The 27,275-nt window shown below is 46.0% G+C and overlaps 1 protein-coding gene across 1 annotated transcript in view; it reads left to right on the top strand.

Annotated features, from left to right (window-relative positions):
- Window positions 1-27,275, top strand: part of ING5 (inhibitor of growth family member 5) — a 517,953-nt gene that overhangs the window by 405,170 nt on the left and 85,508 nt on the right. Inside the window, exon 9 of the mRNA XM_033958242.1 lies at window positions 13,569-13,840. Within this exon, the coding sequence (XP_033814133.1) occupies window positions 13,569-13,839 (271 nt within the window). The 3' untranslated portion in view covers window position 13,840. The remainder of the gene's footprint in view (window positions 1-13,568; window positions 13,841-27,275) is intronic.

Raw genomic sequence — 27,275 nt, 5'->3', positions numbered from 1 at the left:
TTCTTTTTTCCGACTGGGTGGTCGGCTTTTGTCAGGCTGCCTGGCCTCGCGGGGCCGCAGGTGTATTTTGTCCTATGTCCCGGCCTCTGACCGGGTTTAAGAACTGCACTAAGTGCAACCGAGTAATCTCCATCACCGACTCACATCGTTGGTGTGTAGAGTGCCTGGGTGCTGAACATCGAGCCGAGTTTTGCCCGCGTTGTGCTACCCTTCAACCGCGGGCTCTTCATCAGTGTGTGGCCAAGATTCTTCAACTTTTTGGCCCCATGTAACCCGAGGGGTCGACCTCGGCCTCGACCTCGATGAAGTCGCCCTCGACCTTGAAGACGTCGATCCCCGCTCTGCCTCAGCTTCGGGTATCTGCTTCCCTCCTCAGTTGTGCCGGCGAGGAAGCCAACCTCGGAGTCTCTTGTGACTACCGCATCTTCTGCCACATCGAGACATCATTCGAAGCGTGCCTCCTCACACAGGGAATACTCTTCCTTGACGTCGCCCCCGAAGGAGCGCACTGCTACACCTCAACTCCAGCATCCTATGGTTTCGGTGCCTATGTTTGAGGACATGGTTAAGGCTATCCTTACGATGCAGATTTCCTCGGTCCTGGGTCAGCTAGCTCCAGCCTCGGCCCAGCCTCCGTCTGACCAGTTTGGGCGTTCCCCTGCGGTTGCTTGGGGTCAGTCCCTCAAGTCTCACTGGATGCCCTCGAGCAATTCTTCATCGCCTGATTCGAGGCCTGAGACTTTACGGGTCTCCCGGGCTGGACCCCGCACTGTGCCACGTTGAGGCAGGTCCCCGTCTGCTCGTTCCTCGGGGCCCCTTGTGGTCTCACCGAGGGCACCGACCCTTGTCTGCACGGGGGTCTCCTCATGCATGCCTACATCTCTGAAGCTTCGGATGGTGGATCCTCGGACGCCGGGGTTCTCCCCGATTCGTCTGCAGTAGGGCTGTTATTCAACGCCCCCATGGGAGTGTAGCAGAGCCTCCTTGGTGTCCGGAGCTCAGGACTCGGAGGCCCCCGCTTATTATTCCAGGGAAGTCTCCCCCTCTTTCTTGGCTGCTCCGAGATCTGAGTTTTCCTCGCCTCCGGAGGATGAGTCTTCTTCTCGTACCTCCTCCTTTATCCGGTTTGTTTCGGACATGGGCCGGGCTCTTAAGCTTGATCTCCAATCCGAGTCCCGGTATACTCAGGAGTATTTGGCGAAGATGGGGCTTCCTCATCTGCCTCGGGAAGCTTTGCGCTTGCCCTTGCATCAGGTGCTACAGCAAACTTTCCTTCAGAATCTGGAGACTCCTTATGCTGTCACTGCCATTCCCTCCAAGATGAAGTCCCGTTACCGGACGGTGCTGGTCAAGGGCTTCGAAAGTGCTCAGCTTTCCCATCAATCTTTGGTGGTCGAGTCCTCCTTGAAGAAATCTAATCCGTCCAAGGTCTACGCGGCTGTCCCTCCGGGCGTACGATGGACAAATTCAGTCGCCACCTCTATCAGAATTCAATGATGGCGAACCGGGTTCTAAATTATAATTTCACCTTCACGTCCTATCTCAGGTACTGTGTGGACGCTCTCCTCTCGTTCCAGTCTGACGTGCTTTCTCCTCGTAGGCAGGAGTTCCGTCTGCTTAATGAGACTCTTTCTCAGCTCCGTCTCTATATGTTTCAAGCGGCTTACAACACCTTTGAGCTGTCCTCGAGGGTCACGGCCTTTGCGGTCTCCAAGCGTCGCCTGGCCTGGCTCCAGATTGTGGGCATGGATCCCAACCTCCAGGATCGTCTGGCTAACCTCCCTTGTATGGGGAACGAGCTGTTTGATGACTCCATCGAGGCTGCCACTAAGCGCCTGTCAGAGCATGAGCGGTCTATCACCTCCTTGGTGAGGCTCAAGTCGAAGACTCCACTGGCTCATCAGTACAAGATTCCTCTTCAGTGATATCCGCAGAAGTCCACTCCTGCGTTCTCTCGTCTGCCCCAGAAACGCCTGCAGCAACAGCAGCATCCTCCTAAGACTCAGCCGCCCACTCCGAAGCCTGGGCCATCTTTTTGATAATTCCTGTCTGAGCCTGCTGGCTCCCTTCCTCCTGGAGCCCTCTCCCTTCCCATCGGAAGACGCCTCCATCATTTCTATCCTCAGTGGGAGAAACTTACCACAGACATATGGGTCCTTTCCATCGTCCAGGAGGGGCACTCCCTTCACTTCAGTCGGGTACCCCCGGATCTTCCACCCAGAGAGTTTCCTTCTCCCCAGTCGCACCTTCCCCTTCTTCTGCGGGAAGTGCAGGCCCTCCTTCGCCTCAGGGCGGTCGAGGAGGTTCCGGGTCAGCTGATCACGGGATTTTACTCCCGGTTCTTTCTGGTCCCCAAGAAGACGGGAGACCTGCGTCCAATCCTGGACCTCAGGGTTCTGAACAAATTTCTGGTCAAGGAAAAGTTCCAGATGCTCACTCTTCCTACGTTGTATCCCCTGATGGATGACAGGGACTGGTTGTGCTCTTTGGATCTCAAGGAGGCCTATATGCACGTGCCGATTCATCTGGCTTCTTGCCGGTATCTGAGATTCCGGGTGGGGAATCTCCACCTCCAATACCGTGTTCTTTCCTTCGGTATGGCTGCCTCCTTGAGGGTGTTCACGAAGTGCCTGGTAGTGGTGGCCATGGCCCTTCGCCTGCAGGGGCTTCAGGTGTTTCCCTACTTTGACGATTGGCTCAGCAAGGCCTCATTCCGCCAGGCGGTTCTGAGGGTGACGAATCAAACTATCTCGCTCCTTCAGAGTCTCAGCTTCGAGGTGAACTTTCCGAAGTCCCAGCTACGTCCGTCTCAGTCCCTCAAATTTATTGGGGCGGTACTGGACACGTGTCATCTTCGCTCCTTCTTGCCTCAGCCTCGTCAGGAGGCCCTTATCCATCTTTGTCGAAAGGTGGCTCTCCTGTCCTCGGTTCCGGCCCGTCTCATGATGGTCCTGATTGGTCACATGGCCTCCACGATTCACGTGACTCCTTTTGCCAGACTTCACCTCCGCATTCCTCAGTGGACTCTGGCGTCTCAGTGGAGCCAGGATCGGGATCCGGTGTCTCGACACATTGTGGTGACTCCTTTGTTGAAACAGTCTCTCTGTTGGTGGATGCTCTCTACCAATCTTTCCAGAGGTTTTTTGTTTTGCGCTCCTCCTACGCAGAGGGTTCTCATGATGAACTCATTGGCCTATGCTTGGGGGGGCGCATCTGGACGGTCTTCACACCCAGGGACTTTGGTCAAGTGCAGACCGTCTATTTCACATGTATCTGCTGGAGCTCAGGGCGGTGTTCAACGCTCTGAAGGCTTTCCGTCCTCTGCTTCGCGACAGTGTCGTGCTGGTCTGCATGGATAACCAGGTCGCCATGTATTATATCAACAAACAGGGGGGCACGGGATCTCTCTCCCTGTGCCAGGAGGCGATGTGGCTCTGGGATTGGGCGATCCGCCGCAACATTTTCCTCAGGGCGGTCTACATTCAGGGCCACCAGAATTGTCTGGCGGACAAGTTGAGCCGCCTTATGCAGCCTCACGAATGGTCTCTGCATTCCTTGACTCTGTGTCAGGTGTTTGCTTGGTGGGGGATTCCGGATGTCGATCTGTTTGCGTCCCCCCCTCAATCACAAGTTACCTCGCTTCTGCTCCAGGGTCTACACCCCGCACCTTCTGGACTGGACGAACCTTTTTCTGTATGTGTTCCCTCCATTCCTTCTGATCCTGAAGACTCTCGTCATGCTTAAGTCCACTCACAGCACCTTGATTCTGATTGCTCCTCGGTGGCCCAGACAACTGTGGTTCTCCCTTCTGCTGCAACTCAGTGTCAGAGAGCATTTTCTTCTGCCTGTTTTTCCTTCACTGCTTACGCAGAGTCGGGGATCTCTACTTCATCCCAACCTGCAGTCTCTTCACTTAACAGCTTCCTCGAGACTTGATGGCCTCTTTCCAATTGTCTCAGTCGGACCTGGATGTTCTTGAGGCGTCTCGGAAGGAGTCCACTCGCCAATGTTTCCATCAGAAGTGGACCGTTTTTCATCTTGGTGTGCTACGCAGCGTCAGGAGCCACACTCTGCCTCCTTGTCTTCTGTGCTGGATTATCTGTTGCACTTGTCTGGTGCTGGTCTCAAATCCACATCTATTCAAGTCCACCTCAGTGCCATTGCTGCTTTTCATCAGCCGGTTGATGGGAAACCTCTCTCTGTTCATCCTGTGGTTTCCCTATTCATGAAGGGTCTTTTCCACGTTCATCCTCCCCTTAAACCTCCACCGGTGGTTTGGGACCTTAACATGGTTCTTTCTCTTGTGATGAAGCCTCCGTTTGAGCCACTTGCTTGGGCTCACTTGAAGTATCTCACTTGGAAAGTTGTGTTTCTCATTGCGCTCACTTCTGCTCGCAGGGTCATTGAGCCCCAGGCTTTGGTGTCGGACCTGCCTTTCACTGTTTTCCATCATGATAAGGTGGTTCTCCGTACGCATCCTAAATTCTTGCCTAAGGTTGTTTCGGACTTTCATATTAACCAGTCCGTGGTTCTTCCGGTGTTTTTTCCAAAAACCCCACTCTCATCCTGGAGAAGTGGCTTTGCATACTCTTGACTGCAAGCGTGCGCTGGTGTTTTACTTGAAGCGCACTGCTCCTCATAGGTCTGCTCCCCAGCTTTTCGTCTCTTTTGACCCCAATTGTTTGGGGCACCCTGTTTCAAAGCAGACCATTTCTAACTGGTTGGCCGCTTGTATCTCCTGTTATGCTCAGGCTGGTCTATCCCTGCTGGGTCGAGTTATGGGGCACAAGGTCAGAATGATGCTTTCCTCCGGCCGACCCCGGTGGAGGAAATCTGCAAGGCTGCCACTTGGTCCTCGGTTCATACTTTCACCTCTCACTATTGTCTGGATGCTTTCTCCAGGCATGATGGCCATTTTGGCCAGTCCGTTTTGCAACATCTATTCTTCTAGTTTGCCAGCTCTCCCGCCTTCCCTGTCTCGTGAGCTTGGAGGTCACACACATGTAGAGAATATGCTACCTGCTTGTCCTGTGGGATAAAGGGTGGGATAAAGCACAGTTACTTACCGTAACAGGTGTTATCTAGGGACAGCAGGCAGATATTCTCACAACCCACACACCTCCCCGAGGTTGGCTTCTTTGCTTGCTATTTGAACTGAGTACACGCTGAGGAGACGCATGCCCTGAGTCAGGCGGGAGGGGCACTCGCACATGTGCGGTACATTCTCAAGCTTGAAGGTCTTCAAGCAAGTCTGCTTGCGAAAACATCCGCTAGGGGGCTCCTTCAGTGATGTCACCCACATGTAGAGAATATCTGCCTGCTGTCCCTGGATAACACCTGTTACGGTAAGTAACTGTGCTTTTTCCCTTCTGCCCCCTCTTTTAAACCCAGGATCCTCACATAATTTTCCTCGCCCGGTTTTCATAGTCTGTCATCTGTTTTCCCAATTCTTGAATGATCTTATGATCCTTTTTGCAGTGCTGCTGCTCCTGCTCCATTTTCTCCACTCGGGTCTCCATTTGATCCATTCTGGTGCTAACCATATCCAGATTTGCCATTTGTTCTGTGACTTCTTTTAAAGCCAATCTAATATTTCTTAGCTCCTCTAACAACTCGATCATATCTAAGGCATCCACAGGCAGAGGAGTCTTAACAGGGATGGGAGAATCTTCTATTGGTCTTTTAGTCTTCCCTCCTGATTTTGGAGCAGTTTCAGGCTTAGATTGTTTGTTAGAAGCCATTGGTTGAAAAATTTCCAGACTTCCTGCCTTTAAAGAGAAAAGTTGTACAGCTGAAAACCAACAAAAGGGTGCCCAGGGACAGGAGCTCAACAGCTACACAGCCATTTTCTATGTCTCCAAGTTCCGGAATCAATTTTCTGCTCACTTTTAGTTTTTCTCCATTTGTATAGATTGAGTTAACCCTTTAATAAGATTAGTGGTTTGCTTTTCAGTTGGCCTCTGACCCTTAGTGGTTTGCTTTAATAAGATTAGTGGTCTGCTCCCTTTTTTTTGGTTGGCTTACGACCTTTATAAGTCACAATATTGTAATGTAAAAGGCTACCCTTGCTCTATAGTGGTATATAAAAAAAAATATTTACATATTTTTTCATATGGTTTTTCATTTATATTTGTATGATGGTGGAAGAATTTTTTAATAGCGCCTATTTTATACACTTCACAATACTTTTTGATCAAAACATTTTAAAATTACTTGGTACACTTCACCCTCCATAGTCACGGTTTCAGCATTCACGGTTTCGATTATTCATGGTTTTTAGTTTGCTGGCTCCTCCTCCAAAATTACATCAGCTTGCATAGAGAAATCGCTGATTCCAAGTATTTACAGAGAAAATTGCCGATTCCCAGCACTTTCTTCACCGTGTTTTGCCTTTCCTTCAGAAACAGGCTAGGTCTCCTACCATGTTAGTCGCGGTTTCACCATATTCACGATAGAAAACAGCGAATAACATATGAAAAAGTTATTTGCGGTTTTTCTGTATTTGCGGTTCTGTTAATCCCCCTGTCACAGCGAATACGGAGGGAGAAGTGTACTTTCTTTCGGTCTTAAAAGTTTTATCATAGATTGTTCTACAACGTTGATCATATTGATTTTTTAACATGAACTCTTTAATAAAGAAAGATAATTTTTATAACATGAATTTTATAACATGAACTTCACAATATGAACTTGATAATATGAACTCTTAATATATACATTTTATGAATGTTTTATCCTTACCATATTCCTTATTTTTTTTACCTTAGTTCATTACCATTTTATGAATGTTTTATCCTTATCATTTCCTTATTTTTTACCTTAGTTCATTACCATTTTAGCATTGTGGTTTGTCTTAAACCTTAACTACCATGGTAGGTCCTTTTATGCCCACTCCATTAATTTGTTATGATTCATGTAAAGCATGTTGTACTTATTTTATGCACACTTGAACGGACATTAGCACTGTCATTGGTTTCTATGTCCCTATCATTTCTCCTCCCTATTCTTCCCTATTTTGTATTTCTGTTTACTTTTGTATTCCTGATGACTTCCTATTTATGTATTCTTTTATTATATTTTAATGTTACTTACCTTGCGAGATTTTTAAGCACTTACACTTATTTAAGAATAACATTACTTAGATCATTTCTTCATTATTTCATAAAAGTTATCACTTTGCTATTGATGCACACCACCTTTGTATTTATGATGTATTATCTGTATTTTCATAGATTTGTTATTTATATTTATTAGGACCCCTGAGGAAGGCGTGTTTTCTGAAACATGGACCGTATCGGGTCCCTTGGTTTGTAAAAAGGTGATATTAGTGACTGCACTAAATATTTGGTATAATAAACATAGCCTGCAACTTGTACATATTAGTCTGTGGTTTTCTTTTGTTTTTTTCTTGTAAATACACCAGATCTGCCTGGAGCTTACTCAGCAAGGAAAGTACCCTAGATCTTTTAACTGGAGAGTGTAGTCCATATACATTGAGCAAAACTAGCTTCAGTTTAACCATTATCCCAGAGCATCAACAGATTAATCTAAAAGAATAACCATTCCCAAAGGACGGGAGCAACCCCCCCAGCTAGGTCCCCCCCACCTCAGAAGCAGGCCCCGAAGTGGGCTCTCGGTTCTGAGCCAGAACTCCATAGGTGACAACAGCCCCCCCATCTCCCCTCACCCCACTCACCCTCCTCACCCCATGCACTCAACCAGACACACCGCAACACCCAATAGTAACAAAAATCAAACCCCATAATACCCCTACCCCCCCGCCCACCCCCTCCCCCTGATACAGCAAAACAAGCAATCAAACGGCTCTCCCCGGAGCCACTCCGAAATGTAGGAAATGTCCAAGTGAAAGTTCAACCAGCAGTACATTGGCATAAATACAGAATTCTGCTCCCAAACACAAGGACAAAGAGAATCTATCCCCTCAGTGCAGCTTATAGCACAACACATTCTCTATGAAGAAAGGGACCTGAGGGGAAGCACAAGAATAAGAAAATAAGGCACAGGAAAATACCAACAAATAACTATAACTCGGAAGGAGCCCCTCAAAAACAAGGGAGCAGCTTGAGTGCCAGGGCAGCTGGTCATCCAGGCCGCCAGTCCACAGGCATATCCAGCAATAGAAATGGGAACAGCACCCAAAGGAAAAGGGAGACAGATTCCGGAGCCACCAGTTGGCAGAGGTAGTCAGAGCCCCTCAAGTGCCCCCAGGTGCCGGCGGCAGCAATTGATGAAGAAATGCCTCCACCTCCTGCGGTTTCTCAAAGTAGAGGATCTTCCCCTGTTAAGCGAGGCGCACTTCAGCCACTTCTGCAGAAAAGTCTTGAAAAAGAAGGACCTGGTGATCCTCAAAAGTCAACTTCATGCAGTCACGGTATTTTTGGATAGCTAACTCCTTATCCACATAGGTCATAAACCGCATAATCACCGGACGCGGTCTGGAATCAGTCTCCCTACACTGGCCTAAGCAGTGCGCTCTTTCCAGCCGGAGAATCAGATGGCCCTCTCACACCTGTAAAGCCCCTGGCAACCAGCCCTCCAGCCGTGTGCACAGCTCACTTTCCTTCATGGATTCAGGGATGTCAATCGCCTGAAGATTCTTCCAGCGCGAAAGGTTCTCCTGGTCATCCACCCACTCGTAGAGCAGGTGGGCTATTTATTCCAGTGCTTGCATGCGGTTGGTCATAGTAACATAGTAGATGACGGCAGATAAAGACCCGAATGGTCCATCCAGTCTGCCCAACCTGATTCAATTTAAATTTTTTTAATTTTTTCTTCTTAGCTATTTCTGGGCAAGAATCCAAAGCTCTACCCGGTACTGTACTTGGGTTCCTACTGCTGAAATCTCCGTTAAAACCTACTCCAGCCCATCTACACCCTCCCGGCCATTGAAGCCCTCCCCAGCCCATCCTCCACCAAATTGCCTTATACAGACACAGACCATGCAAGTCTGCCCAGTACTGGCCTTAGTTCAATTTTTCATATTATTTTCTGATTCTAGATCCTCTGTGTTCATCCCACACTTCTTTGAACTCAGTCACAGTTTTACTCTCCACAACTCTCTCGGGAGCGCATTCCAGGCATCCACCACAATCTCCGTAAAGTAGAATTTCCTAACATTGCCTTTGAATCTACTACCCCTCAACCTCAAATTATGTCCTCTGGTTTTACCATTTTCCTTTCTCTGAAAAAGATTATATTCTACGTTAATACCCTTCAATTATTTGAACGTCTGAATCATATCTCCCCTGTCTCTCCTTTCCTCTAGGGCAGGTGTAGGGATTCCGGTCCTCGAGAGCCGTATTCCAGTCGGGTTTTCAGGATTTCCCCAATGAATATGCATTGAAAGCAGTGCATGCAAATAGATTTCATGCATATTCATTGGTGAAATCCTGAAAACCCGACTAGAATACGGCTCTCGAGGAAAGGAGAGACAGGGGAGATATGATTCAGACGTTCAAATACTTGAAGGGTATTAACGTCTTCTGGCGCAAGCCTCCTATCATTTTCGTCACCCTCCTCTGGACCGCTTCAAGACTTCTTACGTCCTTCGCCAGATACGGTCTCCAAAACTGAACACAATACTCCAAGTGGGGCCTTACCAATGACTTGTATAGAGGCATCAACACCTTCTTCATTCTACTAGCTACGACTCTCTTTATACAGCCCAGCATCCTTCTGGCAGTAGCCACTGCCTTGTCACACTGTTGTTTTGCCTTTAGATCTTCGGACACTATCACCCCAAGGTCCCTCTCCCCGTCCGTGCATATCAGCTTCTCTCCTCCCAGCATATACGGTTCCTTCCGATTATTAATCCCCAAATGCATTACTCTGCATTTCTTTGCATTGAATTTTAGTTGCCAGGCATTAGACCATTCCTCTAACTTTTGCAGATCCTTTTTCATATTCTCCACTCCCTCTTCGGTGTCTACTCTGTTACAAATCTTGGTATCATCTGCAAAAAGGCACACTTTTCCTTCTAACCCTTCAGCAATGTCACTTACATACATATTGAACAGGATTGGCCCCAGCACCGAACCCTGAGGGACTCCACTAGTCACCTTTCCTTCCTTCGAGCGACTTCCATTAACCACCACCCTCTGGCGTTTGACCGACAGCCAGTTTCTAATCCAGTTCGCCACTTTAGGTCCTAACTTCAGCCCTTCAAGTTTGTTCAACAGCCTCTTATGAGGAACTGTATCAAAGGCTTTGCTGAAATCTAAGTAAATTACATCTAGCATATGTCCTCGATCCAGCTATCTGGTCACCCAATCAAAAAATTCAATCAGATTCGTTTGGCACGATTTACCTTTTGTAAAGCCATGTTGCCTCGGATCCTGTAACCCATTAGATTAAAGGAAGTACACTATCCTTTCTTTCAGCAACACTTCCATTATTTTTCCAACAACTGAAGTGAAGCTCACCAGCCTGTAGTTTCCTGCTTCATCCCTGTGACCACTTTTGTGAATAGGGACCACATCCGCTCTCCTCCAATCCTCAGGAATCACTCCCGTCTCCAGAGATTTGTTGAACAAGTCTTTAATAGGACTCGCCAGAACCTCTCTGACTCCTTAGTATCCTGGGATGGATCCCGTCTGGTCCCATCGCTTTGTCCACCTTCAGTTTTTCAAGTTGCTCATAAACACTCTCCTCCGTGAACGGTGAATAATCTACTCCATTTTCTCGTGTAACTTTGCCAGACAATCTCGGTCCTTCTCCAGGATTTTCTTCTGTGAACACAGAACAGAAGTATTTGTTTAACACATTTGCTTTTTCCTCATCACTCTCCACATATCGGTTCCAAGCATCTTTTAGTTCAGCAATTCCATTTCTCATCTAACTCCTTTCACTAATATATCTGAAAACATTTTTGTCTCCCTTTTTTACATTTTTAGCCATTTGTTCTTCCGCCTGTGCTTTCGCCAGACGTATCTTTCTCTTGGCTTCTTTCAGTTTCACCCTGTAGTCCTTTCTGCACTCCTCTTCTTGGTTTTTTTTATATTTCACGAACGCCAACTCTTTCGCCTTTATTTTCTCCGCCACTAGTTTGGAGAACCATATCGGCTTCCTTTTCTTCACATAAAGATCCGTAGCCATTTTTATTGCTTCTTTCAGCTTAGGCCACTGTCTTTCCACTTCTCTTATGTCCTCCCATCCTAACAGCTCTTTCTCCAGGTACTCTCCCATTGCATTAAAGTCCGTACGTTTGAAATCTAGGACTTTAAGTAACGTGCGGCCGCTCTCCACTTTAGCCGTTATATCAAACCAAACCGTTTGATGATCGCTACTTCCCAGGTGAGCACCCACTCGAACATTAGAGATACTCTCTCCATTTGTGAGAACCAGATCCAATATCGCTTTTTCCCTTGTGGGGTCCGTCACCATTTGTCTGAGCAGAGCAAGGCATCCACAATCTCCCTACTTCTTTCCGATTCCACAGACGGAACATTCCAGTCCGCATCCGGCAGGTTGAAATCTCCCAACAACAGAACCTCCTCTTTCCTTCCAAACTTTTGGCTATCCACAATCAAATCCTTATCAATTAGCTGCGATTGAGTCAGAGGTCTGTAGACTACACCCACGTAGATAGAAGTTCCATCTTCTCTTTTCAGAGCGATCCATATCGCTTCTTCCTCTCCCCAGGTCCCTTGCATTTCGGTCACTTGGGTATTGATCTTTACAAAGCTACTCCTCCACCTTTTTGACCATCTCTGTCCTTCCTAAAAAGATTATATCCTGGTATGTTTGCATCCCATCCATGTGATTCACTGAACCATGTCTCTGTGATAGCGACAATATCTAGATCTGCCTCTAACATCAGGGCTTGCAGATCATGAACTTTGTTGCTTAGACTGTGAGCATTTGTGGTCATCGCTTTCCAGCTATTTTTCAGCGGTAATCTCCTTTTTTTGTATGGATTTTTGTTTTGTTTCACTTTCCATTGCAATTCTAAGAAATGAGTTGCTGATATTGTTTATGTTGCAATCTTTACTACTATCACATCTTTTCTTTTGCTGGGGGTGGTCTCTATAATTGTCCTTTATACATACACCACCCCCACCTTCTAGTTTAAATGCCTAGAAACATATTGTCTAAATTTCTCTGCAAGGTTTCTTTTTCCTGCTGTAGTAATATGTAGCCCATCAGTGCAATATAGCTTCTTGTCCTTCCATGTATTTCCCCATCCTCCTATGTACCTGAAGCCTTCTTGATGACACCAGGCTTTGAGCCATCTATTAAAGTCCTCTGTGTTTTTCACTCTTTGCTCTCCCTTTCCATATGCAGGCAGTATTTCAGAAAAAGCTAAAGTCTTTACAAAAGATTTCAAACCCTCACCAAGCTCCCGAAAAGCTTTCTGTGCTGCAAGTGTGGAGTTGTTGGCCAGATCATTTGTTCCCAGATGGATAACAACATCAGTGTTAAAATCCTTAGTTTCTTCCTTAATTATAGTCTGTATTTGCCTGGAACTCCTAGTAGCTGAGGATCCTGGAAGACATTTCACTATTTGGTCTCCTCGCCTTATGTTCCAAGGTTAATGCCTCTGATGATGGAATCCCCCAACAGTAATAGTTTTCTGTTTTTGCCTTTTTTATTTGTGCTTAGGGTGCGCTTGTTCTTTTGAGTTACCTTCATTGGTTCTAGTCCCACCTCCTTTCTGTTTTCTTGAGTATCGCAGTGCACTAGTGGAGCGAAGGAATTCTGTAGAGGTAATATTAGTGAAGGTGGATGTTTCTGTGTTACATGTCGCAGTCTTCCTGAGCGTACTGTGACCCATTTATTCTTGGGCTGTTTTATTCTTTGAGGTAGAGATGGTAAGTTGGTATGATTTTGTGGAGTGATGGAAGCTGCTTTAATTGTATTCAATTCTTGTTTAAGTTTGCAGAGCTCCTCCTTAATACTAGCAAGTTCAAGACAGATGGGGCAAGTCTTAAGCCTCCAAATAGTGTGTTTTGGAATTAAAGCACCACAGTGATTGCATAGAATAAAGGTCATCTTGATTGGTTGTGAAGTGACTTGATTTGAGTAGTCCTGATTATTTGGGTCTCTATATATGAAAAGTGGTCCCCGGGGTTGGTGGGACTATAAGTCTTACCCTTATTCCTATGAATGGAAAGAGGAAATAAGATTTAACAAAGGAAATAGAAGGGTGTATTTTTTGTGGTTTTTTGTTTTTTTAAGTAAGAAACAAGGAGGAGGAGAAGAGAAATTAAGCAGATATAATGCTGAAAAACAGTGAAAAGAGCAGAATATGAAATGCTGAGTAACTTAGCTTTTAGAAGTTCACAGGGCAGACTTGTTCACAGCACTGTCCCAAAGATAATGCAGTTAACCTTAGTAGTAAATCAGAGCCCCTCACTTCTCCACCTAATCAGCAGACACAGCGGTTGAAAACTAGTAAGTCAGAAATAAAGGCTCTAAGCCACTCTAAAACACAGGATTTTAAACAAAAATGCAGGCTGTTTACCAAATCAGTGGCTACCCTAAAACACAAGATTTCTAACAGGATTTTCCCTACTTTAGTGACCCTGTGGTCATTGCATCTGTTGCAGCTTCCTGGCCCACTATCCGGTCTTTGAGCTGCACAACGCAGGCATTGAAGGCCTCGGCGCTGTCTTTGACCTCCTGAATGGTAGTCTGCAAGCTGGAGAGATTATCAGCCATAACGGCTGTGAGGTGTTTCATCAGCTCCCGTACCACCTCCTCGCTAAGCTGAACCACCGGCGGAGTAGATGGCTGCGCGGTGCCTGGCACGCCATTTGTCGCTATCTTGGGAACCCCTCGACCCTCTTTGCGGCATTCCCCGCCAAAAGCAGCTGGTAAGGTGAGTGCCAAGCAGTTTAATAGGGGAATCCCCAAATTTTAATGGAGCAGCTCCATGAGCTTTGCCTTGGGACGTCTTGTCAGAGCGTGCTCATCACGTGACCACCCAACCATCCCTTTTTAAAATAATTCCTAGCATCCTGTTAGCTTTTTTGGCTGGATGCTAAGAATTATTAAAAAAGGGATGGTTAACAAGACTAAAAATGTTATAATGTTTACATCACAGAGCCAGCGTGGGGTTGGCGAGGTTGTAAATTTCTGTAACCCTATACTTCTACTAAGACTAAGGGGTCCTTTTATTAAGGTGCGCATTTAGCACTTGCTAAATCAGTTAGCATACCTTAATAAAAGGACCCCTAAGTTTATTTTAAAAATTTGGCCCGCAACTTAGCCTATGTTTTAGATTTCAGCCCCTTATGTGATTGAGTTTGATACCCCTGCTCTACAATAACCAACTATCCCAAGCAACAAAACCCCTTTCTAGCCTAGTATTTAAATACTGTGTTATCCTGTCCAGGCTTAAAGTCCGCATTACCTAACAGTGGCAAAAGGGCTGTAATATAAGGAGAATAGCCCCAGAAAGATAATAATCATCTCCAAGCGCGCCAGAGCGGCCAGACCAAACAGTTACCTGCCCCTGGGCCGGACAGAACTGTACCCTTCCAATGCAAAAGATACACCAAATTCCAGGGAAAGAACTAGTTCTTTTCCAAAGTTACATCTGTAAACTGAAGCAGACAGGCAAGATTGTACAATTGAACATTAAGGAGTCCCAATCCCCCAATGGACCAGGAACCCTGCAAAAATACACTATTCATCTTGCTTTTCCTGTCCCCCCCTTCCCATAAAAGGAAATAACTAGCCTATGGAGATGCTCGGTATCCTTTTTAAGCAGGAAAAGCTGCAATGTCTGCAAAAGATCCTCTTGGGGAAAACGATTATACGAAACAGGTGTATGCGCCCCATCGAGATTGGAAGATTCCGCCAGTGTCTCAAGAGTATCTTAGTCTCAGCCAACAATTTATCTACATACAAGCGGTATAATGACTTGACTTATCAATGGGCAGCTGGATGCCTTGATAGTGAAAAGAAGTGTGCGCCCATTGCAGCGGGAACATGACTTTACGAAGCCCAAAAAGTCCCCATATTACTGTAAGCTATCCAAGAGAATAGGCAGTAAGACCTTGGGCTCAGTCAAATAGACCAGTATATCATCTGCGAAGGCCACAACTTTAAAGTGATGGGCTCCCACTACCATCCCCTGTATCTCTGGATTGTCCTGGATTTCTCGAATAAGAGGATCCAAGGTCAGTATAAATAACAAAACTAAACTTAAAAGTTTTTTATTTACAGATGCTTTTAATGACTAAAATCTTCTGCATTGCAAATCTAATTTTTTTCGTTAATTGTCAGTGTCTCCCTTCCTAATGTACTTCCCTTGAATTATTGAACTTAACAATGAATGTAACCATTAAATAACTTCCCTTTTGTTTTATTATTATACGTAGAAATATCTCACCTAAATGTATTTATATCTATTTAAATAAGTTTACTTTTCTTACCCAAATTATTGTATGTTTAAATGATATGTTACCTTAATTTTTGAACAATTTGTACATCGCCTAGAATTTTGAATATGCGATAAATCAAAATATTTAATAAACTTGGAAACTTGGCAATAGGGGGCACCCCTGGCATGTACCTCTGCAAATCAGGAATGCATCCATATGGACATCGTTTGCCCACACCTGTGCCTGCGGATCTTTATAGAGGGTAGTGATCGCTCGGATGAACCAGGGTCCTAGGCCAAATGTCCTTAAAACATCAAATAAGAAGTCCCAATCTACCTGGGAAAAGGCCTTCTCGGTGTCAAAATTGACCACCAGAGAAGGGAATTGGTCCTGGACCGCTCTTTCCAGAGCTGCCAAAATTCAGCGCATGTTCTTTGCAACAGAGCTGCAAACTGGAGAGATTATCAGCCATAACGGCTGTGAGGTGTTTCATCAGCTCCCTTCACAAAGCCCACTTGATGTTTCAAAATAAGACCAGAACATTCTGTAACCAAGCGATTAGCCAAGACCTTTGTAAAAATTTTGCCTCGAAATTCAGCAGTGAAATTGGTCTGTAGGATTCAGGTTTATTCAGTCCCTTGCCCAGCTTCAACAAAACAATAATAATTTGTGGTACATTTAAATGTTAGGGAGTCTCTCAGTCTCTACAGCTGCATTAAATGTAGCAGCCAAAAGCAGGGCTACCACGATCTTATAAAATTCACTTCGCAACCCAAGGCGCTAGTTTGAATAGCCTATTCAATCTTATCAGCTGAGAAGGGGGCATCCAGTTTAGCCCTGGACCAAAGCTAAAAGCGGCAGGAGAACATAACTCTAAAGATACATCTCACCAGCCGATAAAGGGTCACGAGGTTGAGAATATAGTTTTTCATAGAAAGAACTAAGAACCTTATTAATGGCAGTTATCTGAGTTCACAACGCTATTCCTCTCATCCAACAACGTGGTAATACGTGTACTTCCCTGCTGTTGCTTAACCAATTTAGCCGAGAGTTTACTGCCTTTATTAGCAAAATAAAAAAGGTTTAATTTATAATGTTCCATGGATTTCTGAGCCTACTGATGTAAAGGGGCATTTAGCGAGCATTGAGTCTCCAACAACTGAGCCTTATCAAGCAATACCTGAGTGTGACCATACCGCCGTCACAAAGAAGAGACCTTGGTTTATGAGCATAATTCATTCCAGAAGCATGCTCGTAACCCAAAGTACTCGTATATCAAAGCAACTTTCCCCATAGGCCATAATGACAATGCTGACAATTCGTTCCACAACCCAAAAGGTGCTGTGGAAGTGGTGAGGGGTGGCCCAGGGGTGTGTACCTGTCGGGTGCCGGGTGCTGCAGCGCCGTCTCTAGGAAACGCCTCCTCCATCTGCCAGCCGCTGGAGAACCCCTGAGCCCACGCAGTGCCGCTTCGGGGAGATTCCTCTTCCGTCCGCCGGTCAGCCTTCCATGTCGGGTGCCTTCCGCATATTGGAGAACCTATGAGAGCCCATGCAGCCGAGTGCCATCCCACCTGCACATTGCGTATGATCACGTACAATGTCGATGATTGACATTGTGCGTGATCATATGCAACGTGCAGGTGGGATGGCACTCAGTTGCGTGGGATCAGACAGAGGCTCTCCAACATGCAGAAGGCACCCGGAGTGGAAGGCTGGCCAGCGGACGGAAGAGGAATCCCCCTGAAGCGGCGCTTCCTGCAGCTGTAAGTGCTTGTTTATCGGGGCGGTGCTCGCTTTTGCGAGACAAAAATTTGCTAAGTGTTTTGCTCGTCTTGCACTCACAAACTGCGTTACTCGCAAACTGAGTAACGAAGTACTGCCTTAGCCATTTCCCATGCTAGCATTGGATCATCATTGTACACTGTTTGTTTCGTGGAAAGCTCACCATTGGATTAACAGATGAGTATGAAATTTGCTGTCTTTATAGAGGTAGCTGGGAAATCTCCATCTACGAATCGAGCATGATACATGAGCCAATTGCCATTCTACTGCCACCCATGCAAGTTCAGAAATCTCAATGGGGCCAATTCTAGATTCAGGAAAATCAGAAAATACAGAACGAGAGAGCAGTATATCAATACAAAACATAGTTGCATGCACCCAGGATAAATGTGTGAAATACGTCTCCAGGGGATGCAGGGCTCTCCAGGCATCCACCAGGTCCAGAGAGTCATAAAGGATTGAGATACCCGTGCAAGGCTTATGGATCTCCCTCCCTACCCCTTTATATCTGTCCCAAGAAGGATCAGTCACCTCATTGAAATCATCACCCAGCACCAATGGGATATCGGTATAAACCTGTAAAAGATCTGCCAAATGATGGAAAAATCCTGCTATTGGGTTGGTAGGGGCATTAAGATTACAAAGGACATAGGGCCTAGAGTTTACGCTGACACTATAATATAGCTGCCATTGGGGTCCTGGAGGATAACATGTACCTCAACTTGTAAATGTTTCCCCACCAAGATAATGACATCTGCCTTTTTCCCTGAGTTGGAGAAGACTTCTCCCACCCACCAAGTGCGTAATTTGGCATGCTCAACTGAAGTAAAATATGTTTCTTGGAGAAAAGCTACATCAGCGTGAGTCCTGCGTAACAGCTGGAGAATTTTCTGCCTCTTAATCGGTGAATGGATTCCCCCACATTCCAAGAGATCAATTTAAAGGACATGAAAAGGAAACAAATAGAACTTCCTGACAGTTAAAAATCTATCGATAGATAGGAGGGAGATGTCCCAGCCTGTTCCTTCCTCCCCCCAGAAATCTTGAAAGACAGAAAACCAGCGCTGACAACCCAGCAACCCACTCAACACTCCCCTTTCCCCCTCCCCAAGCCTCCCCATCCTTCTACCTCCCTCCCAACCTCCCAATCAACAGCATCCCTGGGCACCTCTCAAGTGCCACTTCTGCATAAACCAAGGGTCCTGACAGAGAAATTTAACAGAGAAATTGCACCCCAAAGTGAAACGCTCAGGCAAACGGCCCATAGAGGGGACAGACCTCCCCAATGTCAAAATGTAAAGCAACAAGGATAGAGGAGAGAAAAGAAAACCAAATACGTAGCTTCTCAAAAGTAATTAAATACAGTCATTAACAAAGACACTCCAGACCTCAGGAGCTGGGGTAGAGTCCCAAAGGGCAGCTCTACAGAAAGGGAGCACCCCAAGTGCATAGGTTACAAATGGGGGATGTAATGTAGCCTGCCTACACAGACGCAGGAGAAGAGAGCTCCAAACCGACCCTGACTAAATCAGCTTTAAGCATTGGCTATTAATCCTATATAATAAAATCCTAGCTGCGCATGCGCACTCTTTCCTGCGTGTTCTGTGATCTCTGCTCTGTGATCAGTAGGTCTGTGGCAGCAGGAGTATGTATGTGCACATATATCGCTCCCTCTCTCTGTGGCCGCCAGGACTGGCCTGCAGCGCTGGACTCCATGTTCTCCACCTCCTCAAACAAAAATTAAAAGCTGTGGTGTCGGCTCCTCTCACGAGCCACACCACCATCGGAGAAGGCTTCTGACGCTGGCGGGGATCATGAGAGGAGCCGCGGCGGCACTTTTAAACTTAAAAAAAAACTTCGGCCACAGCAGGCCAGCCCGCGGGAAGGGAAGTGGGGGCTAACAAAGAAGAGGACTCCAGCCACAGGAACGCAATAAGGGAAGGGAGGGGCATGGAGCAGGCTAGACCGCGGGAAGGGAAGGGGGAGGGGCCGAACGGAGCAAGCCAAATCGAAGCAGGACAGAATTCAGTAAAAGAAAGGGGAGGGGCTGAACGGAGCAGGCCAGATCGCGGTAAGGGAAGGGAGGGTGGGGGAAAATGCTGCTACTGCTGCACAGGGATCTGGAGGGGAAGGGAAATACCACTGCTGCTTCAGCACAGGAAAGTGGAGGGGGGAAGGAGGGAAATGCTGTTGCTGCTTCACAGGGAAGTGGGGTGGAAATGCTGCTGCACAGGGAAAAGGAGGGAAAGAATGACAGACAAACAGTGGGAGGGAGACAGAAAGAAAAGAAGAAAGACACAGGGGCAGGGAGAGGGATAGAAAGACAGACAGAGAAAGGGAGCCAGGGAGAGAGAGAGACAGCGGGAGGGAGAGAGACAGAAAGACAGACAGACATTTATTCTAGCACCCGTTAATGTAGCAGGCGTAATGACTAGTAATAATAATAATCTATAATAATAAAACCCTAAGTGCGCGGGGTCACGTGATGAGTTTGCCTGGATAGGACGTGTTTCCATAAGCTCTCCGACCTTGAGCCCCCTAAAATCTGCTTAACTCTCTAAATCACGCTGTTTGGCTGTTTTTGCATACACCGGACCCTTCTTTAGGGTTGTGGGAGCAGAGAGGGATCCTGCGAGCTAGCTGGTACCTAGCATGCCGGTTAAAACCGCGAAGACACCTAAGCACAAGTCGGCTTTGTCTGGGGCTAAAATGGCGGCATCCCCGACTCCCCCTGCTGCTCCGGTTCAGTGGGGTGAATGAGCTCAGGAAATATCGAGAATGGTAACGGCAGCCCTGGAGGATCGTCTGCATAAGCTGCAGTCTGCTGTGGAGGGCTTTAACGAGCGATTTGACTCCCATACTACCCGTATAGCAGCGGTGGAGCAGCAGGTCTCTGATGGGGAAGATGCGGCCCTACAGGAGCGGAACAGCGTACTAGCTCTGCAGGCACAGGTGGCTACCTTGACTAGCAGGCTTGATGATCAAGAAAACCGTCAGCGCAGAAATAACTTGCGTGTGGTGGGTCTGCCGGAGCTGCGAGCAGACCAAGATCTCTATAACTTTTTTCAAGTCTGGCTCCCGACGCGGCTGGGGCTGGAGCTGCCGCCGGCTGGATTCCTGTGTGAACGAGTGCATCGCATGGGGCAACGATCGGAGGATAACAACCGTACCCGAGCAACAATCGCGAGATATTTGAATTGGAAGGAGAAGGAGCTCATTCTCCAAGCTTACCGGAAGGCAGGACTGCTGGAATATGAAGGGAAGAAGCTGCTGTTGTTTAATGACTATTCTACCCACGTGGCTTTCCTTCAAAAAGAAATGGCGCCTCTTTGCACAGCCTTCCATCGACGGGGAGTGCGCTTTGCGCTAGTCTATCCGGCGTCCTTGCGCATCTGGCGGGAGGGGAAACCCCATACATTCCTGGACCGGGTGGCTGCTCAGCGCTATTTGGACTCTCTGCCCGCGAGTGTCGATGGTGGAGCCCCAGCGGCTGTCTGATCTGTTTGCTCTGTTTGATCTGTTTGATCTGCTCTGATACGGCTGTCTGCATTCAACATTATATCTCTGAGACTTTCCTCCCCTAGTGAGTACTGTTGGTCCCCGGAGGCCTGGTTTTTTCACCCCTCAAGGCTGGGCTGTCTGGTTTCTGCTGGCTAGAGAGGGGGAGCCTTGAGGACTCCGGAATTGGAGGGGCCTGGTGGTTAGGCCGTGCTCTACCTCTGCTGCTGGTCCCGAGGGCTGGACTGTCTACAGTGGTCCACTGGGCTCCTTCTTTCTTTTCCCTGAGGATGCTGCCTTTTCATTATGGACTGATTGTGGGGTGTTTCTTCTTTCCGGTGGTGGTTGGCTCTTTCTGGGGTATATTGGACAGCATACTTGTTCTGGGGGACTCTGGTCTATGAGAGCTCAGTAGAAGGACTTAGGTTGCTCCAGTTGTTGGGAGCGCAGTTTTTGTTCTTTTTCTTTTTAGCTTCTTTTTTGTACGGGATGGGGTTTGTGGGGGTGCCTCTGGAGATGGGATTCTCTGGGGGAGGGGGTGGGGCTGTTCTCCGTTTCCTACTGTGTTGGGGGGACTGAGAGATGGCCGTGGGGAAGATTCTGTCAGGGTGGTGGGTTGTGGTTGGTGGGGAGAGGGAGGGTAGTTGGGGTGTGGGGGGTGTGGGGGGATGGCTGTTGAGGTTGGCTGTGGATTTGAGTGGCTGTGGTGTGCATGGGTTTGGATGTGTTCGGTGTGGGTGGTGGTGCAGCGCTCTAGGGGGAGGGGGTACTTGCTTCAGTGTCCCCTGCTCTTCTTTCCCGTGTCCAGGCTTCAGTATTCCTGGATGGGAGGCCTAGCTGGGGGGCTACCCATCTATTGTATTTCACTGCTTCCTGTTTTTCCATCTGGGGGCATTTTTCTAAATGACTAGGTTGACTATAACTACCCTAAATGTGGACGGGATTCATTCCCCTGTTAAGAGAAAGAAGATATTGACCTGGCTCTGCAGGAGGGGGACTGATATCGCCTTCGTGCAAGAAACTCATCTTTCCCAGGCGGAACACCTCAAGCTGCGGAGAGACTGGGTGGGTGAGGTTTGCTCGTCTGCCTTCGGTACCCGGAAGCGAGGAGTTTCAAGTTTCAAGTTTATTAGTTTTTAATATCCCGATCATAAAACAAATATCTGACCGATTAACAATAAAATTTAAAATAGAATAGAAAGAACTAGTTGATGGTGTATTAGAAAAGTTAGAGAAAACGTATAAAACATGTACTGACAAACCTGACCGTGGGGAAGAATAGGGAGGAAGGGAAAAGTTACATAATATTAGAAGAAATGTGATAGAGGGAAGGGGTAGAACATGAGGGATAAGGGTGCATGGTATAAAAGATATGCGCTGAAGTAAAGGTTAGTTTTGGGAAAAAAAGATAAATAAGTAAACAAAGTATAGATTAAGATTTGTCGAAAGCATCTTGAAATAAGAAAGTTTTAAGATTAGTCTTAAATTTTTGTAAATGAATTTCATCCCGAAGAAATTGAGGGAGAGAATTCCATAAGGTGGGGGCAGTTATAGCAAAGTTAGTTTTCCTAGTATAGTAGGATTCTTTTAAAGAAGGAATGAAAAGGAGTTTTTGGTCTGTAGACCTTAATGAACGGGGAGAACTTTGGGGTATTAATAATTTATCGAGAAATAAGGGCAAATGGGAGAGTTTGATTTTAAAAGAGAGCAATATGATTTTATAAATTATACGGTGGGTGACTGGGAGCCAATGAGCCTCTTTAAGAAGGGGGGTGACGTGTTCGAACTTACCTATTTTGTTAATGAGTTTAATTGCGGTATTTTGTATGAGTTGCAAGTGTCGAAGTTCTTTTTGGGGTAGTCCATTTAAAAGAGAATTACAGTAATCTAAGTGAGAAATGACTAAAGAATGAATTAGGATATTAATCGAGTCGGTATTTAGAATGGAATTAATGGAACGGATGATACGTAATTTAAAGAAACATGTTTTTACAACTGAACTTATGTGGTCATGAAAAGTAAGCTCTCTGTCTAAGATAACACCTAGTAATTTTATTTTAGTATCCATAAATAAAGGTGTAGATTTAATGTAAATAGTTCCTGGTAATGTTTCAGATTTTTTAATGGGGAGAAGGAGACCACAGGATTTATCAACGTTGAGTGAAAGTTTATTAGAAAAGAGCCAGTCACTTAAAATATCTAGTTTGGTATTTAAATCATTAATATCTGAAGGGTTTAAGGTATTAATCGGGTAAAGCAGCTGTATATCGTCGGCATAGGCAAAAATTGAGAATCCTAATGACTGGGCAAGAGAAAGAAGAGGGGATAGAAAGATATTGAATAATAACGGGGATAGAATAGAGCCCTGAGGAACTCCAAAAGTTTGAGTTACCGGAGAAGAGGTTTGGTTTTTTACATGAACTTTAAAGTTACGTTGATGAAAGTAGGATATAAACCAGTTGAGAGCGTGACCTGTGATATTACAATCTACTAATCTAGATAGAAGTAAAGAATGATCAATGGTGTCGAATGCTGCAGATAAATCAAGAGAAATTAGTATAACCGATTTTAAGTGATCGTGAAAGTATTGTATAGTTGTAATGAGACCAAGTAACGATAATTCAGTGGAATGTGAAGTTCGAAAGCCAGTCTGATAAGGATGTAGGGCATGTGTTTGATCGAAGAATTCAGACAGTTGAGAATGGATAATTTTTTCGGTAACTTTAGAGATTAAAGGCAGATTGGCAATAGGACGGTAGTTGTTGGGTAAGGTAGGATCAGTGTTGTATTGTTTAAGTTTTGGGAAAACTAGAGCTGTTTTCCATGCAGTAGGAACGTAGCAATCAGAAAAAGATTTGAAAATCATTTCCCTTATATAGGGACCGAAGAAAGAAAAGAATTTTTTGAGAAATTGTGGAGGAAAACTTTCAATAATGTTATTGGGAGAATTTATAGATTGTAAAACGGAGAAAAGTTGAGTTAGTGAAGGTACTTTGAAATTAGAAAGAGAACTGAGAGGTAGGAAAGTTAAATCTTTATTAGTAGGAGTCGAAAAAGCAGGAGGAGAAGGTCCTAGATGAGATCGAATAGTAGTGACTTTGTTGTCGAAGAATTGGGAAAGTTCATCAGCAGATGGTAAAGTTGAAGCAGGAGGAGGAAGTTTTTTTTTAGAATATTTTGAAAGAGATTGGACAATACTGAAGAGAGTGGATGAACTACTAGTGGTAGAGATAAGTTTTGAATAGTAGTCTTTTTTTGTCTGTTGAATGGTCTTTTTGTAGATAGAAGCTTTTTCTTTATAATAAAGAAGGTGACTGTTATGAAGAGTTTTACGCCATTTGTTTTCGGCTGAACGGACCTGTCGACGGAGGAGAATCAAGTTTTCATTAAACCAAGGTTGGTGTTTCTTTGAGGAAGGGTTAAGAGTGGGTTTATTTTGTTTGACGGTTTTGGGTGCTAGTGAGTCAAGGAGGGATTTCATAGCAGTTTCCCAATTAGAAAATTGTTCTGCGATTGGAAGGGAAGAGAAATCTTTGAGATTTAGGTCGAAGGAGGATTGGATAGCAGAAAGAGTTATATTATTCATATTACGGGTGAAAAAGGAATTATTTGTCTGATTGATGAGTTTTGATTGAGTTGGAATGTTTGATTGCCAAATAATCAGTGTATGATCTGACCATGGTACAGAGATGAAATCGAAATTATGGAAAAGAAAGGTCAAGGCAGTTGGGCATAGGATCATGTCCAGAATATTTCCTGCAGAATGTGTGGGAGTATGGATGAGAGGCGATAGTGATAAGTCGGATATCAAGGTTAGGAGTTCAGAAGTATTATAGTGATTAGGGGAGTTAAAGTGGATATTAAAATCTCCAAGAATTATTGATTCAGGATAGGTGATATTAAAATCGGTTAGAGTGGAAATAAGAGATGAAAGGGAGATTTTAGTTATAGGTGGGGGTAAATAGATAAGGAGAAAGTTAAGAGGGGTAGGAAGTCTAATTGAAAATTGAAGAGATTCAATAGGATTGTGAGAAAAAAAAGGTTGGAGGTATTTATCTGAAGAGGAATTGAAGTGTGATATATAATTGCTAGTCCACCTCCTTTTTTGTTGGGGCGGGGTTGAAAAAATGCTTTATAATTAGGTGGGCAAGCCTGAGTGATGTAAGCATTATCTCCCTGAGTTAACCATATTTCTGTAAGGCAGAGTATTTGAAGGTTATGTTGGATAATTATATCGTGAATTAAATGATGTTTATTTTTTATAGAGCGAACGTTTATTAAACCGGAGTTGAATGTAAGAGAGTGATGGAGTTGATTGAGATAGGGATTGGAGGGGGGGGTGAATTGGGATGGAAATGTATTGTCTTGAGTGTGGTTTGACTTGATTTTTACAGAATGTGGGTTTGACATAGCGACGGCCCCAAATAGTTGGGATTGAAGACATGGTGTTTGAAGTAGTAAATGAAGGAATATGGGAGGCAAAGACTGAGCAGTGAAAAATCAAGAAGAAAAAAAAGATATATGTATTGAGAAAAAGACAAAAGGGTCTAAGAAGGGAGGAGAAAGTAAGCGAGGGTGTAGTAGGATGAGGGTTATGACGTGAAGTTAATAAGAAATGAAGGAACAGCATGAAGGAGCGCATAAAGGAGCAGGACCTGCTCCTTAGGTGCGCTCCTTTGCGGCGTGCGCCGCAAAGCAGAGAAATTTATGGGGGACGTTACCAGCGAGGTAATGTGGGCGGAGTCGTCTTTGCGGCGGCGGTCCTTTGAAAGAACAAGAGGGCCTGAGGTAGAAGTACAAGTACAATTCAAGTTAAAGTGGGTAAGTAAAACAAACTTGAAATAAAAAGTAATTAAAATTAAATAAAATTAATAAAAACAGTCAAGTGGAGGTTTTAGTATTAAGACAGTGAGTCAGCAGGCATAACAAAAGACCAAGCAGTCTTTTGCCATCCTTATTCATAAACAATTGCCATTCCACACTCATAAAGTTCTCCAAGATCCAGAAGGCCGCTATGTTATAGTCTTAGGGGAATTATGGGGGCACAAATGGTTATTGTGTAATTTGTATGCTCCTAATATGTATAATCATAAATTTTTTTCCGCTTTGCTTGCCAAGATAGCCATGTATCCGGGTTATTCACCTTTGGTGGGAGGGGATTTTAACATCACTGTGGATCCTGCCCTGGACTGTAGTCCGGCAAAGAAAGGGGCAAGGGACCACGGAGCCCGGGGGGTGAATTTTCTGCTTAGCCAGTTGCAGTTGGAAATTTGGAGGATTTTGCATCCCACGGAACGCACTTATACCTTTTATTCCCACCCCCACAATGTATATGCTAGGTTGGATTATCTGCTGATCTCGCCCTCTCTGCTCCCCAGGGTGTCAGACCATGCGCCTGTTGTCATGGAGTTTCAGTTTACGCCGGAGCCCGAGGAGCGCCATTGGAAATTTCCGTGTTACCTTTATAGAGATCTTGACTTTCATAAATATCTTCGGGAACAGTGGTTGGAGTATCTAATATAATAAAATGATAGGCCGCGCATGCACACTCAAAAATCGTGTTCCCTGACCCCGTCGCGGAAACACGAGTGCACATGCGCGGGTTTTACGTCACCTGCTCTCCACCTCGCGCCGCCAATGATCTCTGTTCCTCTTGCACCATGGCACGCCACGCATGTCCGCCGCCGATCTCGAGTTCCTGAGGGCCGGCGCTGCGAGCAGCCCAGCCAGTGCTGAGGCCCCGCCTCCCGCTCTGCATCACGATCGAGAGAGGAGCTGCAGCGGCGGCTTTCAACTAAAAAAAAAAAAATACACAACTGCAGGTCGCCGCTCTCACCCGGCTCTCAGGGTGCGGCTGAGCGCTGGCAGCCGGCAAACCCTAATTGCAGCTGAGGCTTTCAACTACAAAAAAAAAAACAGCTGAAGATAGCAGCTCTCACCCGGCTCTCACAGGAAAATGGACAGGGGAAGAAATGCTGCTGCAGCTGCTGTACAGGGAAGTGGGGAGGGAGGAAAATGCTGCACAGGGAAGTAGGGAGGGGGGAAATGCTGATGCACAAGGAAATGGAGGTAGAGGGAATGCTGATAGGAGCCGCATGCTGGACAGGGGGAACAGGTAAGGAGTGCTGCTGGACAGGGGGAGCAGGGAAGAGGGTCAGGGGGAGAAAAGAAGGAGTGCTGCTGGACAGGGAGAGCAGGGAAGAGGAACAGGGGAGCAGGGAAGAGAAACAGGGGAGAAGGTAAGAAGTGCTGCTGGACAGGGGGAGCAGGGAAGAGTGACTGGGGAGCAGGGAAGAAGTGCTGCTGGACAGGGGGAGCAGGGAAGAGGGTCAGGGGGAGAAAAGAAGGAGTGCTGCTGGACAGGGAGAGCAGGGAAGAGGAACAGGGGAGCAGGGAAGAGAAACAGGGGAGCAGGTAAGAAGTGCTGCTGGACAGGGGGAGCAGGGAAGAGTGACTGGGGAGCAGGGAAGAAGTGCTGCTGGACAGGGGGAGCAGGTAAGGAGTGCTGCTGGACAGGGGGAGGTAAAAGGAAGGGAGGCCTACTGCTGGACAGGTGGAACAGGCAAGGGGTGATGGTTGACAGCCGAGGAAAGAGAGAGACAGAAAGCGGCCAAGAGGAGAGAGAGAGAAAGAAAGAATGAAA

Source organism: Geotrypetes seraphini, chromosome 9 (genome assembly GCF_902459505.1).
Source record: "Geotrypetes seraphini chromosome 9, aGeoSer1.1, whole genome shotgun sequence".
Classification (NCBI taxonomy): domain Eukaryota; kingdom Metazoa; phylum Chordata; class Amphibia; order Gymnophiona; family Dermophiidae; genus Geotrypetes; species Geotrypetes seraphini.
The sequence above is the reverse complement of the archived record's forward strand: the minus strand, read 5'-3'. Positions and strand labels throughout refer to the sequence as shown.